Raw genomic sequence first — 16,713 nt, 5'->3', positions numbered from 1 at the left:
GTATAATCAATATGGGACATGAAGTTTCCGAGTCATTTCTTAGATGGTTAGCATCATCAAATCAAAGTAATTTTTGTAAAGTGATGAGCATCAAAGGTAGACCCCATATGACAGATAATAATTATACCTTTTTTCTCGTATAGTAAATGTGGATCATCCATTTTGTACACATCGATCCGTAGTTAGGATCATCCGATCAAAATGATTTATAGGAGGGATCGGCAATGAAAGGTCGGCCCTGCATGGAGGTTCATATCACAAATAGGACATTTCCTGGTATAGTAAAATTGGACCAACCATTTCCCATCAATTGATTGAATGGTTAGGATCCTTAATTATATCAAAACAATTTTCTAGGGGGATGGGAATCAACATTGGCCCCATGTCATTGATGGTCCATATCAACAACTAGACCTCCTTTTCTATAATCAATATGCATCTTTTCAACCATTAATCAGATGGTTGGGATCATCCGATCAAAGTGACTCTTAAGAAAGATGAGCAATTAAAGGTGGGGCCACCATGATGGATGGTGTAGATCAATTATCAACGCTTCTCTTTTATAATTGATATAAATTGGTCATTTCCCTGGTCATTGGTCGACTGTTTAGAATCATCAGACGAAAGTGACATTTAAGAGGGATGAGCAATCAATGGTGGGTCCCACATGATGGACAATCCAAAACATGTATAAGAGGGATAGATGATTCAACGGTGGGCCCACATGATGGACAATGTTTAGACGTTTTTATGGTACAGTAGATATGGATGATCAATAATTGATATGATGGTTTGAACCATGCAATCAAAGTGATCTTTTAGGAGGGATCGACAACAAAAGATGGGCCCCACTTGACAAATAGCCTAGAACACTGATAGGACCTCTTATACTATAATAAATAATGTCATGCATTTCCCAAACATTGGTTGGATGGTTAGAATCATCATATTGGAGTGATTTTAAAGAGACAATCAGAGGTGGGCCCCACATAATGGACAGCCAAGATTAATGATTGAATGTTTCTCTATTACAATCAATAGGGACCATCTATTTCTATCCATTAATTGAATGTTTTCGAATCATTCCATCAAGGGTGGGATGAATGATGGATGGCTTAGATCCATTACTGGAGCAGTTTATATATACTTGAGTTCGATCTTCTCCTTCTTTTTTTTTTTTTTAAAAAATTTTTTTGAGAGGCAACAACAAATTTATTGAAATGCCACAAAGGCGGACAAAGAATACAACCCCTAGCACAACACATCAGAAAAGAACACTGCCCATGGCAGCCTTAACATGAACCAACAAATTAGACACCAAACTTGATGATCAGTAATTTTGAGGATCATTGATTGGATGATTTGAACAACCAAATCCTAACTGATTTCAAGGGAGGTGAAACCTCTCTACTAAAATTTAAACAACCAAACAATAAATCTAGAAAATCGTGAATTTGGCAAGAAAAACCAAACAACAAATTTGCTAATTAATGAACTGCGAACCTCATGAAAATACCAATTAATGAACTTTCTAATTCATGAATTGACTAATTTCATGCATCCAAACAGGCCCTTGGAGGATTAAGAAGAATGATCCTCATTACAAGCAAGTATATGTAGCTTTTAATATGAATGATTAGACAATTATGCGAGAATACTTTGCATAATTAGTAATCAAAAGAAACAAGAGGAAAAGAGAACACACATTATGAGGCAAAAAGAGCACAAAATTAGCAAATATAATTACATAACAAATACACAACGGTTGAAAACTGCAAAGAAAATGAAAAAGAAGATATCAAGCACCAATCATATTGGACAAATACAATCTTAAGGAGATAAGAAAGCTTAAGAGAAAAAAATTTGCGAAGCACATTAAAATACTACAAACAAATTGACAGTTACATAAAGGACGGTGATTGGACTAATACAATCTTGAGGAGATAAGAAAGCTTAAGAAAAAAAATTGCGAAGCACATTAAAATACTACAGACAAATTGACAGTAACATAAAGGACAGTTTGCAAACTCTTCAGAAGACAAACAAATGGAATAACTAAAAAAACATACTTCTCTTTCCACTCCCAAACTCGACTTATGAACTCATCCCTACTTAAGTCAGTCCTTTTTATGCCTTCAGATGCAAGCATTCTTTCCACAACTAACTGAAATAGTAGTGTCAACAGACAAGTTTAAAAGGTATAAGTATAATGTAGCAAATTCATGAATGAGTAATTGAAATAATAGTGTTAGCATAGAAGTTTAAGAGGTTTAACACAACAAACTCATCAATGTGGAGAAAAAAAATGATGAAGTGTTAGAAAAATCAAATAGAACATCCCTCTTAACAGTTATGTATATTGTCTTCATCTTCTTCTTCTCACATGCTGGCTTGGCACACCTTTCTGTGGTGATGATGCTAAATTGCTAATTCCAAAATGCAGATGCACCATATTCAAGCGCCAAAGAATTGGAAGTGGGAACAAGGATGACAAAGTCAACCAATCTCAACACCATAGGGGTGTTGAAGGACTAGCAGCTCCGAGCAGCCAAACCAACATGCTCGTACGTGTGACAACCTGGCACATTTGTGTGGGATTTCGGACATTCATCTAAAGACCCTCTTAGTGGATATTTCCCATCCTAAAAACCTGACCAGCCCACTGATCAAGTGGTCAACACATGCATGTTGAAAATAGACTTTTCTGGTACATGTGTGGCCAACCAGAAAATGGAACAACCCTTTTCTTTAAAGCAAGGAAATTCACATAAGAAGCACCATGAGAATGGCCTAGATCTTGGACAAGATGCCACTTCGACACATGACCACACGTAGGGCTTTAAGGATAGAATTATTTCTTTGAGGGAATGAATACAAAGGTACAATAATTGTAGACTTCTCAAGTAGCACGAAGCATGAATTGAAGTGCTGACAGATTCAGTTGTGGAAGAGGGCATGGTTTTGTTTCAAAAAGTTTTTTACGTATAAATAGGTAGGAAATGTGAGGAGGAAACGAAGCACAATTCAAAGTGGGAGCAGCACGTAATTAGTAGGACCGTGCAACAAAGTTTTCAAGTCTATTGATGGGGACATCATGCGCACACGCGCACGCACACCACCCACCCTACGCACGTACATACACAGAAGGAGGGCCCCACCATCGATCTGGCTCGATGACGACGTCCAGGGAGGGCATCCTAGCTAAAAGACAAAGTTTTGGTTCAAAAGGGTGGGCCGATAGTCAAGAAAAGCCCATCATGGGATCTCATGATCGTGGCCCACTCATCGGATTGATTTCATATTTTAGGTTACACAAATTCCATATCCCACATAAAAAGTCCAAACATTCAAGTAAAGGGGAATCTATGCGGGTCCAGGCCTACATAGGCTAAGACTGGACCAATAAAAATTATAAACCAAATGATGTTCAAAGGGAAATAGAAATCAACCACACATGCATAGCAAACAGTCCCTAATCCAAGGGATTCCCCAATCTCAATTCAAGGAACCCTATGGTGAAAAAAGAGGCAAATAAATTAGGGCTAATGCAAACTAAGGCTCAGATTTAGGAAATAGGAAGGAAAAGAGGAAAACCTGACCCAGAGAAATTAGGGTTAATACAAACTAAGGCTAGGGTTTAGGAAATAGCAAAGGAAAGAGGAAAACCTGACCCGGAGAAAGCTCATGCGTGCAAATGATGGCCCGGGGCTTACACACGTGCGGGGGTGGGTTGGCCGCATGTGTGATGGAAGACCGCCTCCCCAAAGTGACACCTAGGCCTTAGTCGGCCAGGGGAGACCTCCAATCCCTCCAAGTTTGACGATGATCCGACGTAAGGTCGAGGCGTAGTACTCTGCCGAAGTTTCAGCCCTCCTATAGGTCCAGATTCTGGAAACTGGCTGTAGGGGGAAAGTGATTTTAAGCCTGAAATCTCACATTTCATGTCCTGCATCATCTATTTGAGAAGATTCTAGAGATGTTATCCATCTTTTCGGGAGAGATCTTAGATATCTTCTCAATCCTATCTAAAAGTTTACTACCTAAGATGCTTCAAGAACTACAATTACAGGAACACCCTTGCAAGGCATAGAGATTACAAGAATGCCCAATAGTACACATTATTCCTTAACACAAACCACCAATGCGAGCATCTCCGGTGATATAGTGGTCATAATGCTCCTAAGCCGAGGTCCATATCAAATTACGAGGCGAGAGTAGAGATGAAGGATGAAACTAAAGTGTTGCTAACAGCTATAAGGACAATGTCATCACCAATCATCAATGAGCAGAAGAGTAGGTGGGTGTGGAATAATCAGCATGACTGCATATCCTAGAAAAGGAACTAAAGCAGGTGAACCAAGAATGAGCGGCCTGTTAACCAAAAATAGCGTTGTGGAATCAACGAACATAGATTTGGTTGTCTAACATCCTCGAAGTTGAGTGATTGTTGCATGCACACCTCTTTAGTCAAGAATATAGTTGCATGACACATGAAGCAAAGCGGCGACATATTCGGGTGCGGGAGCAAGGAAGCGTTTGTTTCAAAATGTAAACAAGTACAAATACGTAGGAAGCGGAAGTGGGAGCAACAGTCCGAAGCACAATTTGAAGCAAGAGGGGAACCTAGTTAGAAGGATCCAGAAACTAAGGTCAAGAAGCAATGAAAGATGGCATTATTAACGTCTCACTAACGTATAGGCACTAGTGTAGTCATTGGCTTGATTAAGGCCATGTAGTTGATTAAAGCCCGTAGCCACGAGTCGTGCCCGGTACCTGTTGCAATTTGAATGTAGTTCAATAAAATACGGATGAAATCTTTCGTGCAACACCTAGTTAGAAGATTCATGCAACTAAGCTTCCCCATAATTCTGCAAGACTTGCAAAATTGATTATAAATTTTATAAATAATTAAGTACTTTAAAAAAAATTTAAAAAAAATTATCAATATGTCCAATAATAGCGCTTGACGCGCACAACGAGCAACACAAATTGTACGTGCACATATACCCTGCCACTTTTTTAATGGCGCATATCTCATGCCACTAAAAGGATGACTGGGAATATGCAATTTTTCAAATGACCATTTTGAGATGTGTCTTAAGATCCCCACCCACCATTATTGGATTGTGGGAGATATGTGTCCAACTACCAGCGCAAGTATTTGGCAAGGCTAAATCAAATGTAATAGAGCGGGCAAAAGCTTCTAAGATAATTGTTAAGTTTCCGGAAGTTGGCATGAGTTGTAATTTATTTCGGTTTTGTTTTGGTATCTTTTGGGCTCTGGCCTATCATCAATAAAATTATCAAAGTTTTTTTTTTTTTTTTTGTAAGTGTCCAACTACAATTCACACAATGCGCTCACAATCCTTTTCCCTTCTTGTAAGAAATTATTTAATTAGAAACGTGACATAACCAAATCACTGATCAACTCCCCGAGTCAAATTTTGTAGATGGATTGTGCCGAGTCTAAATGACAAGTTTGCAGACCTCGCTTCTAGCCATCTCTTGGTGCATACTTGCTAGAGTTGTCAACATGTCACTCTTTCTTAAGGATCTAAAACACATAAAATGTTCGCTATCTATTAGGGCTCTTAATCTTCAGCAATTTATACAGTTCACAAGTGGATGAGGTTATGCTCATGTTGATTATCAAAAAAAAATTAACGTAATCTTTTCCCAAAAAAATATGTTATATTTTTCAACAATTAAACAATCAAAACATATAACTAAGTTTTAACCAACAAAAAAAAAAAAAAAACTTGGTACTGCTTGTCTTTAAAAAAATGATTTATATCTCACATGGTGTTTGTTATGTTTTAGCATTACTTTTTTTTTTCTTTTTTTTTTGAGACATGTTTAAGCATGTTTTTCATGTCCATGTAGTGGAATAGACATAACACTCCGCAACGGAAGTACTTTGGAACCATGCCAGATTTGTTTCAGAGTGAGGCAAATGACTAAATTAACAACATCCTGTGTTCATGGCCATTTGCCTACAAGAATGTGACATAAGCGTGACAAGGCTTTGGAAGTGTCACTGTCAAAGAACAATGAGTATGATTTTGACTTACCTTCGGGCACTTCTGGCTACTAAGGTTGTGGATAGGTTCTAACATATAACCAAAAAAAGGTTCTAACGTATAAGCATTGGTGGCCATTTTGACTGTGAGACAGCCTAGGTGGCCTGGGAGGTGTTTTATGCAGCCATTTTATGCTCAGAGGATCCCTCTTCATCTGCTTGCTGCTAGCAATGCAGCTTGGGGGAGTTTCATGCTCAGGGTACGAGACAGGACTACACATTGTAAATTGAGCTGGAGTTTGATTTTGCATAGGTAGGAATTGCATGGGTTACCATGCATGAGAATAATTGATTAGCGGAGCCTTTAGACCCTTTGAGATGTGCGGAAGCCTCTTGCGAGAAAGTGAAGATTTGTTCCACGAACATCATGCTACTGTAAGGTGGTCTGTGTGACATGTGAACTGGCAAGGGACAGAGACGGTTGTTTGAGTAGGAATCCATAGAGCTATCAAGCTCACAAATGGGGCATGCAGTATCAGATCAAGTTCTCCAATTAGAGGCAGCATTTACGGATACAGCAGATGGCATATACATGTTCTGGACTTAGTGTTGTCAGCTAGCATTGGCATCTGAACTCCAACATATGGGTTGGGGTCTCATGCCTTGTGTGTAGATGAGGATAGCTACGGATTCAAAAGATGTACTTGTGGTCACTTAAGCTATCTAGGTTGATTGTGCAATGCAAGAAACCTTTGCAATTTGGGCACAGAGGTCTAAGTTGGCCTCATGGTTGGCCAAAAGGATATGTGCCAGCTATGAGTCATGAAAGGAAGATTGTGGCATAACGGACAAAGGAGTCATGGAGTTGGCCAGGTGATCACTTTGGCTCTTACCATATGTACCCTACGAGTCAGGGCATTATGTTTACTCACAAGTCACAACACATAAGAGTGCTCACAAGGCAGAGCCCTATGGTCGGCTTCTGAGAAGGGTGATGATCATGATGTGGAGCTTCATTGGTTGGCTTTGGTACACAGAGGTCCTAACGTAGTTCAAGGCTGGCCTATCACCAATCTGCGATTCGGATATCGTACAAACATGAAAGGTGTGGCATTGCTGGACTCAGTGAACTTCGTGGGTGTCCACTGGAGAAAGAGGACACCATGGATTTCATGTTGGGATAGTCAAGTGGATTGGTTATGTTGGAAAAATGCTGTGCAAATGGATATGGGTGGGTTCTTGACAGCCTTGTGGCTCTGGGATGGGTTTGTCAAAAAATTGCACAAGTGAAAGTTTGGATGAAAATTTTAACCTCGTGACACTGCAGGTGGCATTAAATCTCTAAAAGATTCACCAAAATAAATAAATTAAATTGTGTTCCCTAGTGAGTAAAATAACTTACACTTACCATAGTTGATCTAAAAACGTCAATAACTGGCATCGCACCAAAAGCCAATAACTAATTGCAAAGTGATGTTTAGAACAGAGCTTAGGAAACAAACCTGAGTTGCAATACCAGCATGATCGGTCCCAGGAAGCCAAAGTGTCGGCCTGCCCTTCATGCGGGAATATCTAACCATGATATCCTAACACAACCACAAATCATAGTTAAAAAGATGTAAACAAGGGATCAACCCAATATTTAGAAATGCCAATGGATCAACCCCACAATGGGATGTGATGTAAATGCAAAAAATTTGAAATGCCTACATAACGTCTACCATCTACATCTTAGATAATTAACTAATCAAAGCCCACAGCAATAAAGCCAACACGGAACACGAGCTTCATACATAGCATTCAACATATAATAGTGAATGTATGTTGGATAGAAGACCTAAGATGAGCCTGCCCTTAGTGCCCTTATTCCCTGTATTAGCTCTCCTGTCTCAAGATGGGGTTAGGGAGGGCGGATAGTTAACCATGCATCTTATTAACATGGAGCTTCAGACATGGAAAGATGTGTGTTGTGGGATAGCACTTTCCATTTGGGAGTAACATTCAAGGTGAGGAACATTCTGGTATCATGTTTTAGGATGATGGTTGGTGTGGTAACTGGTACGTGGTAAAAGACCTTTCTTGGTCTACTCACTTTGTTACTCTGCAACCTAATACAAGTATAAGATGGTGTTGCAGTTTTATTGTCAAGAGGGAGACGGTGTCGTGGCAACCATCTTTCTGTTGCAATTTCCCAGATGCTGAAATTTCGAAGTTCATCTGCCTGCAATGTGTCCTCTTCAGGATTTCTCCTTCCTCAAGCCATTCAAATAGATGGTTATGGTGGTGGTCCCCTTAGGGATGATTCACTATTAGCTCCTTCTATTCATTCTTGTGCAGCAGAGACTCTTCCACCATGATTTTGCATTGGCCCGTTCAGGTCATTCGTACGGATACTCTTCTGTTTAGACAAACCCAACCTAATCATCCCCTGGCATGGCTTCTGAGCTCGACAAAAATATAATGCTGTGTGACCAGGATGCTGGCAACTTTTAACAAAAAATCGGAGGTTAAGAGGGGAGTGCGTCAAGAATGTTGTCGAGCAGAAAAAGGGCTGATTGATGGCCACCATGTCCTTCAAAAAACAACCACTATGTCTATTGGTGGTGGTACTGAGAGATTGTGCATCACACGTGGTGTGTGTATGACATCCAACCCACCAACAGGTTTTCCCAACCATGATGTGCATACAATGTAAAAACCAGACCGATCCAATCTTTAGGTCGGCCACACCACAGAAAGAAATGTAGAACTGCCTAAAAACCTCTAAATTCAAGTGGTGGGGTATGTGGTACGAGTAAGACATCCAACTCATCCAATATGTGGGCCCTACCCTGGTAATGGAATGCCCCAAAACTGGACCATCAGGTGAGCCCCACCACTTGAATTTTTTATATTGTTTTCAATTGTGTGGCTCACTCGATGGTTGGATTGGCCTGATTTTTGGGGCACCCAATCATCATGATGAGCTGCAGGACTGGACATGTGGATGTCATAGATACACCATGTGGACCCCGCAATAGCTCAATACCACCACTAATAGTTGTGGCATCAGTACCATGTGAAAGCACCAACCACCCCACCCACCCAATGCAGACACAAAAATGCACGTGCAATCCATGTATGGTAGCCAGCAAATAGTTGACTAAGAAGAGAAGGCAGCAATGGTCCACATTTCACAAAAAGAAGGTCGGAGATTGGTGCCTAGGATCTTCTAGTCTGGCGGAATTCTTGGGGATGGCCAATCGAAGTAAAACATATGAATGGTGTAGATCATGGTCCATGGAAACATTCGATCCACTCATCCAAATTGAAAATACCCGTATCATGGTGCGTACCCTTCATCCGAGGATCCCAAGTCCTCTATGACTGTAACTCTACATTGGTAGTTTGGTACATGGTGCTCATGCCCATCAATCTAAACCGCGCAACTGATAAGCCACAACTTTGATGGGAGATAGCCTAAATCATGTTGTCAAGATGTTTCTAACCGTCTTATCAATGGCCCACTTCATGATGGCCAACAGTATTTATGTCCACCACACAGCTCATTGATCACATGTTTTGAATAGCTCAAGCTGTCCAAGTTTAGAGCGATGGACCTTCCAAGAAATGGCCATCAAGTGGACGGTTCAGCCTGATGGAAAATTTTCAGTGTGATGTTATAGATGGGATTATTCCTGTGGGAAATGATACACAACTAAAAACACCCATGTTTTTGCTGTGGAGTGTGGACACCATTTTCTACTAATGAAGTCTAGTTTTAGTGTTATTCTATTACAAAAAATATAGAAGGGTTTGTATGCATCAAAGGAGAGGATGTAAATGCAAGTTCCCCTGAGCTAAAGATAAGGGGAAAACAAGTTCAAAAAGAAGAGAAACAGAAGCCTGTGAAACACTTGCAGCAAAGAACACTTGCTGGACAGTGACCAAACACTCGGGATCTGATGTTTTCCAACAGCCAACTCTAATGTACAGACATGGCAGAACTCAATTTACTGTAAAAAACCGTGAGAGTGAAACTTCTCATACAGTTCCGCCTCCAAGATCAGTCACACTACTGTAGAAGGCAGAAAATATGGACGACAACTACACCTACGAAGTACATTCAGTTGGGATTCTACAGATGTGCCAGCTCACGTGTGCAAGATCCAGACCATTATGTGGATGTACCATGCATGGCTTTTCAAATAACAAAATGGCTAAGACAGGACACTCCTAGCCGTACAACTGGATGAACAACCCAAACCCTTTGATCAATGACCTGTAAATAGATGGTTACGGACATTCAACAGAAAATGGTCCAGTGATCAAAGGATTCACATGTTCCAGTCTTTGAGATCTTTGTGCATCCCCAATCCGAAGTGGGGCCCATAGAGTGACGGTCTAGATTTACTCCATATAATGTAGGCCCCATGAGATCAATGGTCTAGATCACTTCAACTAAAGATTCAAGATGCATGTTATGTATAATTCGTCGTAGTGGCCCATATGGGTAGTTTCATCGTGTAAATTAATAAGGGTATTTTGTTCATGTAAAAGTTGTAAACGAGTTATTTTGCCTTTTATAGTAGTATAGATATAGATACATTATACATACATAAATATGTGTGTGTGTGTGTGTGTGTCTGTGGATTGCAACATGTAGATGCCATTACAGACATTCAACATAAAATAGTACAATAATCAAAGGATTAACATGTTCCAGTCTATGAGATGTCTGTGCATCCCCAATCCAAAGTGGCGCCCATAGATCAACAGTCTAGATCTAATCTATATAACGTGGGCCCCATGAGATCAACGATCTAGATCACTTCAACTGAAGACTCAAGATGCATGTTATGTATAATTTGTAGCTGTGACCCTTATGGGTGGTTTTGTCATGTAAATTAATAGGGGCCTGTTTGATTTTCCAAATAACCTGTAAATACATTGCAAATAGGTAATAATTAGTTACCTAAGTAATTACCACATCATTCCCAATGTTGACGTTGACAATTGCTTTTTGAACACTAAAATCAAGGACATGTGCGAAATAAATGTAGGGCCCACTGTGATGTATGTGGCTTATCCACACCGTCCATCTGCTATGTCAGCTAATTTTAGGGCATGAGCCCAAAAATGAGGCAGGTCCAAAGCTCAAGTGGACCACACAATAGGAAAAAATAGGAATTGAATGCATATTGCTAAAAACTTCTTGGGCCCCCCAGAAGTTTTGGATCAACCTGGTATTTGTGTTTTCCCCCTTATCCATGTTTGTGTGAACTTATGAACAAGTTAGATAACAAATAAACATCAATGTGGGCCCGATAAAGGAAACAACTTTCAATGGTGGACGTTTTAAGGCCATTGTTTCCTTTGGGGGGGAGGGGGAATCGGGAATCTACTGTGTCAAAATTTCTATTAGCCAAAGCTCGTAAAGGAAACAGCCTCTGTATTTACTTTCCCAAACCTCAAGAGTCACGAACATTGCATGTCCCATATGTAGCGAGCCAGTGACATTTGGAGGTGGCATGGACATCACGAAAGGGTCTCCTCCACGGTCGAAGCTTGGCTTGAAATACCCTTGAGACTCCCACCTAATGTTCAACACACAACAACATTTGAGATGACAAATATGTACCAAACCAAATCTACTCAGGAGAAAAAACACGGTATACATGGAAAGACATTTCTTTTATGAAGAATGATTTCATTGAAAAGGAAGAGAAAACAAAGAAAGGGGTGCAAATTTAATGATGAGGTAGATAGTGCCCCTTAGACAAGAATCCCAACAACTACTGAATACTGATTTAACTATGGAATCCACAAGATCTTTTCCATCCCTGGGAATACACACAAAACAAGACTTAAACCAATGGCAATATCATGAAAATTGTTGAAACGAAGTTCAACCTCCATTCTCCTTTGCCAAATTGGAAGCCCACAAGAGTATAACAGAAAAGTTGCCATTAATGATCATTCCTTTTGGGGAAATGATCCTTAAGAAAGCACAATCCTTGGAAAGAGCTCTAGCTTCTGCTTCAATGAAGCCCTTGATACCTAAAGGGCAGGAAAATGCACACAACTTCACCTCTGTCATTTCTTAAAACGCCTCCGGACTAGCTGGGCTGGATTGCGTAAGGAACATTGGGGGGGGGGGGGGGGGGGGGTAGTCATATCGTACCACATTTTTCAACCTTGAAACAGAGTTGTAATCTTGGTTGATGAAAATAAGATACCATCTTGAGAATCTCACAGAACATGCAAACCTGCAAACCTTCCAAGGAACATTTCCATAGAACCTTAGAACCATGCCACCATCCCCTTGCATTCCCCATTCGCCCACTTGACATTGTTATCAAGGGAACCCCAAAATCCAGCCTGCATGAGAAGCTTCAGGGACCATGGAAAAACCTTTGAATCTAGGATGTGGAGTTTTGCACAATAAGTCAAGCTTTAAGACATTGGCAGCACTATCTCATACTTGAGGAATTCACTAGTCATAACTGATAAAACCTTAAAGCACTTGTACTCATAGCCGGCATGCTTAGTGGAGTATCTTCCTTCAAGGGTGAAAACCAGCATTGCAAAATAAGGTAGTCAATGCTTTAGGTCGAAGATTGGCATTGTTGGAGCACTTCCTGTACAGGTTATCAAACTCAAATTTATTAAGGCTATAAATCAGATCCACTTTTTGCTTTTATTTTACAAAAGCTTGAACAGGATGAAATTGACTACAATAATATATTTCTACTATTTAATGGGAGTCGGCTAAGTATTCCTTAGAGACCGTTATGATAACAAATCATTAACGAGTTCATACCGGTGGACTCATGGGAAATCTGTTTCCCCTTGCAAATATTAGCATTTCTTGCTTATTGTTTCCAACATCGATTTCCTACGTACATTCTCAGAGTATCCCCAATTTATCAATAATATCCCTGATATTATCCATATCTTCAAGCTCAGCAATAACGAGAACACAGGTAGCGATACCAATAACAATGGTAGTATCAGAAATTCCAAGTATCGGTGATATATCACTAAACATTGCCGACATATTGATATCACCAATGTATTGCCAATATTTTCAACTATGTAAAATTCACATGTCACTTGTATTGCCAATGTATCACCAATATTTTCAATTGTGTAAATTCCAGGTGTGGCTTGTATTGCCAATGTATACAACAATATCGCCAATGTATTGCCAATGCATACAATTAATATCGCCAATGTATCAACTGTGTTAACGTCTTCTTAAAGGATGTGATTTGTCCACATGTGATTCCCAAGACAATTAATATGATCATGAGGTTAAGTTCATGAGTTACCCATATCAAACCCTTTGGTCTACGATGGGAACTAAATTAAAGTCCTCCCCATCATCTATAGACAGAAACAAAACTGAAGTTGTCAACCACGCTCTAGGGAATCTTCATCAATGCTTAGGGGCATGAGAACATAGAAGCATCTTCAATCCAAATACCGAAATATTGTGCTGGCTCAACAAAGTGAATGAAAATGTGTTCAAATATTACAAGTTTCAACTAGGGCTGTCACAGGGTACCCCATATTAATGTGCCCAGGCCCCATCTCCTTTACCCGTTAAGAAATAAGTTTAGATTCAGGTCTCACCTTTTGGACTGAGTCAAAATCGAATATAGTCAGGTTTGGGTCGAGTCCATGTGATGGACACTGTTAAAGTCAGGTCGGGTCTAATCAGGTCAGGGCCAAGACTACTTAATTTAAATAGCATAATTATATACATTTAAATTTAATATATGTTGATGATTCTAACAACAAATTAGTTTCCTTTAAGCCACAAGCAAGACTGTTTACACACCATACACGTGTCCAAGTGGTATGTGTGTGCAATCTAATCCGTCCATCAAGTGGGCCAAACCATGTAAATGCACTTATTTGTCCTAAACCCAACTCAAAAGCTACTTCCATAGGCCCAATGGATACCCAAACCCAATTGGATCCATGTTTGTGTCTTCAAAAACTAGACCCAAACCCAACAAGACCCAAATCCAATTGGCCCAAGTACAGGTACTATAGGACCCAACCCGTTGACAACCCTAGTTTCAACGCATCAAGAGGGTACCAAAAATTTATCATCAAGTGGAGAGGCCAGACAAGGTCTGACAACATCTGGATTTTAGTCAAAGATTTCAAACATATCAACCCGTGCTCTATGAGGAGTACATAGTCATCAAATCAACGGAGCAGAGTTCTTTCAAGCCAAGGAGAAGTGATGCAACAGCACCCCATCATAAACATGCACATTTCATGTGTGCACAAATATAGTAGGAGGTGGAGTTCACTTGTTAAGACTAATTCTATAGACAACTGTTAAACAATCTGTTTATATTCTTTATTCGCTTTATCTTCCACTGTGTGATTTTCTCTTCCTGTTAAAGTAGTTTCTACTGCTAATCTTCTGTACATAACCTCTTATTATGCCCCCAATTTCAATTCAATTTGAAGCATTATCCAGGCTCAATCAAGCTGAACTCTGTTGAAACCCCTTCAGAAATCTAGGACCAGCATGTATTGGTCTTTTTAAGAATTGCCTCAGGCAGCATATCATTGGATTCTTAGGGCATGCTAGACCTTATGATTCAATTCCTCCATAGGCCTCCACTTTGCTCCAGGGCCTTAGAACCCCAGTCTTCATATCAAACTGCTTATTATAGAAGGGGATTCGGAAAACACAACTTGTTGGGCCGATGCTAACAGCAACATATGGAGGGTCACGATCCTTATCAATGAAATTAAATATTGTTCCAACAACATCTAGTTTTCCTTCACCCATGTGCCTCACAATGGGACTGCAGAAGCCAATGCCGTTTACTAGGAAGGGGTGAAAATGATCTCCCATTACTATTTTTCATCATCTAGGATGATGGGAGTGTGCCTTTCCTTTCTCTTTCCTTAATAAAATATCTTTGTTATCCATCAAACAAACACAAAAAAAAAAAAAAAAAAAAAAATATTGCAAGAATGTGTTACCAGTTGTATATCCGCTCTTCCGCTGTAAAATCGAATGACTTTGCTGTCTCCGGTGATGTAAATACCTCACTCTCCAATGCCCTACCTGGGACACAAAAAGCATGCAGCGAAATGACAAATGTAAATGAATCATATACCATGAAATACAAATGTTTTTTTTTCAAGACAACACAAAATCAACAAATATGTGTGTGTGAATCTAACAGAGGAGGTGTTTGGATGAACGATCAATCTGAATTGCAATTTAATCCAATCTAATTCCCTAGAATTCATATCAAGTGCCTTCACTCCAAATATCAGTTACATTATAACGGTATTACGGCATCTACTACTTCCTTGTTGTAAAACACTGCGGGTCATTTGGACGCCTGTAAGTTCTGTAAGTGGGAAGTGACTTCCAGGGGGGTGGGGGAAGGAATTCAAGTGTAAGGAATTCAAGTGTAAGTGACCTACAGGCAAAACTGCCAGGAAGCTTCATGGGGCTGGGGTTGAGAAGCCACTTCCCATTAAGTGAATTACAGCTAAAAGTCACTTTCAGCTCAAAACTTACAGGTGTCCAAACGAAACACAGTCGATTTCTATCATTTTCTCATCTCTATTCAACTGCGCATCCAAACGCGGCCCGCATAAGAAGACAGAAACGTACCTGACGAGAACCTGCGGTCGAAACGATTGGAATTTCTTGGGAAAGAAAATGGGACCCGCCGATTGCAGCGAGAGGAGAGGAAAGGCGTGGATTTGCGGATAGAGATTGGAGAGAAGAAAAGAGGATTGAATTTATAGGCAGAGGAAAAAGAGCAGAAGAATAGGAATGAGGGATTGCAGAGAGCCATTGATGGAGTAAATGGGAAGAGAGCTTTGAATGGTAGGGTTTAAGGATAGATAAGGCGGGAGAGGGAAGAAGTGTGATGGATGATGATACGCAGTCGCTTACAAAAGAGAAATTTACGACTGTGGACCCCACCTTTTATCCAGTGGTTTTTTGGAAACAATACAAACTTAGAGTACCCACTTAGACCTCCTCGTACGGAGTCGGGATTTCAGGACGAAAATACCCCTCCTTTCAAAGCTGGGGCGTTTCCTCTCCCATTTCCACTGCGTGCTTTTCCTCTCCCTTTCCACTGTTACTTTCACTGCTGTTGCTTTCACCCCCTTCCCTTCCCTCACTGCGTTTCCATAGAAAGACCAAAGATAACCCTTTTTGTGGGCCTCCCTTATCAGCATCTTGTCAGCACAGGTATATTTTAAACTCAGTTGAGCCCACATTGAATGTATGTAATTCCATTTTTATTTTTTTGTACTAGCCAAGGTTAATAGAGGATAAGGTTCTATACGGTCGAGCTCATGGGAACTCCCCATGAGGTCGAGCTGTGTGGGCCCCACCATGATGTATGTCGAACATCAACACCGTGAATTTGATAGGTCTCCTTTAAATTATGGGATAGCAGAAAAATCAAACGTATACGGAACTCAGGTGGGCCATACTATCTAAAATCATGTGAAGACATGCCTAAAACTTATAAAATTACTTGGTGGGGCCCACCTGAAATTTGGATGTGTCTGAAACTTGGTCTGACCCCTCATCCAAGTGGGACACACATTATGGATGGACTGGATTTGTGAAACACATCTTGGTGGGCCCAAAAAATAATTATGAATGTTTTAATGGAAGGTAACCCCTCTCAAGGTTTGTACGT

At 40.2% G+C, this 16,713-nt stretch overlaps 1 protein-coding gene across 4 annotated transcripts in view; it reads right to left on the bottom strand.

The window, feature by feature from the left end:
- LOC131249164 (valine--tRNA ligase, chloroplastic/mitochondrial 2) overlaps nucleotides 1-15,929 on the bottom strand; it is an 85,618-nt gene extending 69,689 nt beyond the window's left edge. The window contains exons 1-6 of one of the 4 annotated variants that reach the window (XM_058249769.1): nucleotides 15,663-15,697; nucleotides 15,017-15,101; nucleotides 12,515-12,639; nucleotides 11,469-11,595; nucleotides 7,522-7,605; nucleotides 2,070-2,164 (exon numbers count right to left, since the gene is read on the bottom strand). In XM_058249769.1, coding sequence (XP_058105752.1) covers nucleotides 2,070-2,164; nucleotides 7,522-7,605; nucleotides 11,469-11,595; nucleotides 12,515-12,543 — 335 coding nt within the window. In that variant the 5' untranslated portion in view covers nucleotides 12,544-12,639; nucleotides 15,017-15,101; nucleotides 15,663-15,697. Of the gene's footprint in view, nucleotides 1-2,069; nucleotides 2,165-7,521; nucleotides 7,606-11,458; nucleotides 11,596-12,514; nucleotides 12,640-15,016; nucleotides 15,102-15,658 lie in introns of those variants that run through there. The other 3 variants (XM_058249768.1, XM_058249767.1, XM_058249770.1) reach the window with 3 other exon arrangements.
- Between the last annotated feature and the right edge of the window lie 784 nt (nucleotides 15,930-16,713).

This window comes from Magnolia sinica, chromosome 6 (genome assembly GCF_029962835.1).
Source record: "Magnolia sinica isolate HGM2019 chromosome 6, MsV1, whole genome shotgun sequence".
Taxonomy (NCBI): Eukaryota; Viridiplantae; Streptophyta; class Magnoliopsida; order Magnoliales; family Magnoliaceae; genus Magnolia; species Magnolia sinica.
Note: the sequence above shows the minus strand (reverse complement) of the source record. Positions and strands in the feature narration are given on the sequence as shown.